The following is a 1,938-nucleotide window of genomic DNA, read 5'->3' as shown; positions in this document are numbered from 1 at the left end:
GTGAAGTGGCATAAGCAAATTTAGGGCTATATGTCTGACGAACGCCTGGCTCGCTTCTCTCCTTTCGGGCGCCCACGATACGTGCAGCGCAGTGGAGATTTGCTGCTGACAGCGCGCGCAGGCTTACTGCTGCGCGATCCTTGCGCACGAGTCTAGCAACGAAGCGAAGAAGCGAATGATCTTCGACTCGGCGACGTGGTACAGAACTTCCACAACCACGAATCGGCATCTTTGGCGGGGACAGTCCACGTACTGCCGGACGCAGAGCTACACATATACCGCCCAAGAGCGACCTCGCGGTCGAGCAAAAGCAGGACTCTCCCGCAAGCCGCAGGCCCGGCGCATTCCTTCTCGCGCAGTACATCCACATTCGCTTTACACGCATTCCAGACGCAATGCCGCCAGACAGCTCGTCGTTTATGGCGCTAAATTGCCCGCACGATGCCGTACTACCTGAGTATATGGGCTTGTTCAGCCTTGCCGCGCCGCCCAATACCGACCTCTGGCGAAAGCCACCGTCCGGGGACATTTCCACCGCTCCCGTTCTCTATACTGCTCTGCGCAACCCCTTCATAGCTGCTGAGGTCACCGTCGCCGCCGACTGGGAACTGGAATGGGATCAAGGCGGGCTCGTCATCTTCGCAGGCGCGCCGCCCGGGCGCGTTGCAACGGCCGTGCCCAGACCCAGCGCCGATTCAACGTCTTCCTCAACCCCGTCATCCGCGCCCAGTAATAGCGCCCCTCTCACCACGCAGGCCCTCAGCCACCCAGCGACCCCGGTGCCGACCTCGCAGAATGCGGGGCAGCGCCCCGGCCCTGGAGCTGGAGCTGCGGCGGCGGCGGCAGCGGCAGCGGCAGCGGTCGCACAACCCCAAGCTCCGCCGCCGTACATGCCGCCAACACCCGCCTCCAAATGGGTCAAGGTCGGCCTCGAGTTCTGCAACGGCGCCTGCCACGCGACCTCCGTCGTCGCGACGTCTGACGGCGCCGACTGGGCTCGAGCTGACGTGGTACGGCGGCCCGAGCTGCGCGTCAAGATTGAACGCATAGGGTGCGCGCTGTGGGTGTGGTACGAAGACGAGGTCGCGGGCTGGAAGAAGCTGCGCGAGGTCACCTGGTTCTTCTGGGGCGTAGAGGATAAGGCGGTCCGGGTGGGTGTGTATGCATCTCGTCCTGCGAACTTTGGGACTAGTATGTATGAGAGGAGGCAGGGGTTTAGTGTGAGTCCGAGGAATTTGTGTGTTGATTTCGAGGGCTTGGAGATTTTCTGAATGGACGAGGTGAGGTAGCCAGAGGAGGGGGAAGGGGGCCAAGGGGCCAGGGGGGAGGGAGTGTGGTGGGTGGTCTTTGCATCGTGCATCGAAGTTCTTTTCGGTTTGTTTGTGATACCTGAATCACGGCTCTCTTCGTTTCTCTCCGCACATCTCGTTGTAATTCTGTCTTCATGCTGAGTTGTTTGCCAAACGAAGCGTCTTCTTTTTTCTGTTCTGCTGTATGTATTCGGTACCCCTTTGTTTGTTCTAGCACCTTTTAGTATTGTTTTTTCCCTCATATTCGTCTTATCTATACCTTCTTGCATTCTTGAAACCCGTCGCTTGTGTTTGAGGCGAGATGGTTGGGGTGATGGGGGTGGCGTGTGCTCCAGTACTCTGGCAATATATTGGTATTTGTGTAATATCAAGGACCTGAGATTGTGCCTTAGAGTTGATGGTGAGGTGTGCTGGGTGGATTGAGGGATGAGGAGCGCGATGCCTCAAGGTGTCTCGCTGGTGGGGTGAACTATGGCGGGGAGTGGTTGTAGTTAGGCGCCATGATGTTGTGCAGTTTGATGCTGAGGAAGGATGCTGAGGAATCATGGTACGATGCAGTGTCTCCTTTCATCAGTACGGCTTCGCATTATTACTTGGGATATCGTAGTGGGGTGTACGCATATACACG

General features: G+C 57.8%; 1 protein-coding gene across 1 annotated transcript; it reads left to right on the top strand.

The window, feature by feature from the left end:
* Window positions 1–395: 395 nt before the first annotated feature.
* CC84DRAFT_1093318 (uncharacterized protein) lies at window positions 396–1,271 on the top strand (the record flags this gene model as incomplete). The annotated part of the gene is made up of 2 exons (XM_018174507.1): window positions 396–700; window positions 737–1,271. 2 exons carry the CDS (start codon window positions 396–398, stop codon window positions 1,269–1,271), a joined length of 840 nt encoding a protein of 279 aa, XP_018034915.1.
* Window positions 1,272–1,938: the final 667 nt, after the last annotated feature.

This window comes from Paraphaeosphaeria sporulosa, assembly GCF_001642045.1.
Source record: "Paraphaeosphaeria sporulosa strain AP3s5-JAC2a unplaced genomic scaffold CC84scaffold_6, whole genome shotgun sequence".
Classification (NCBI taxonomy): domain Eukaryota; kingdom Fungi; phylum Ascomycota; class Dothideomycetes; order Pleosporales; family Didymosphaeriaceae; genus Paraphaeosphaeria; species Paraphaeosphaeria sporulosa.
Note: the sequence above shows the minus strand (reverse complement) of the source record. Positions and strands in the feature narration are given on the sequence as shown.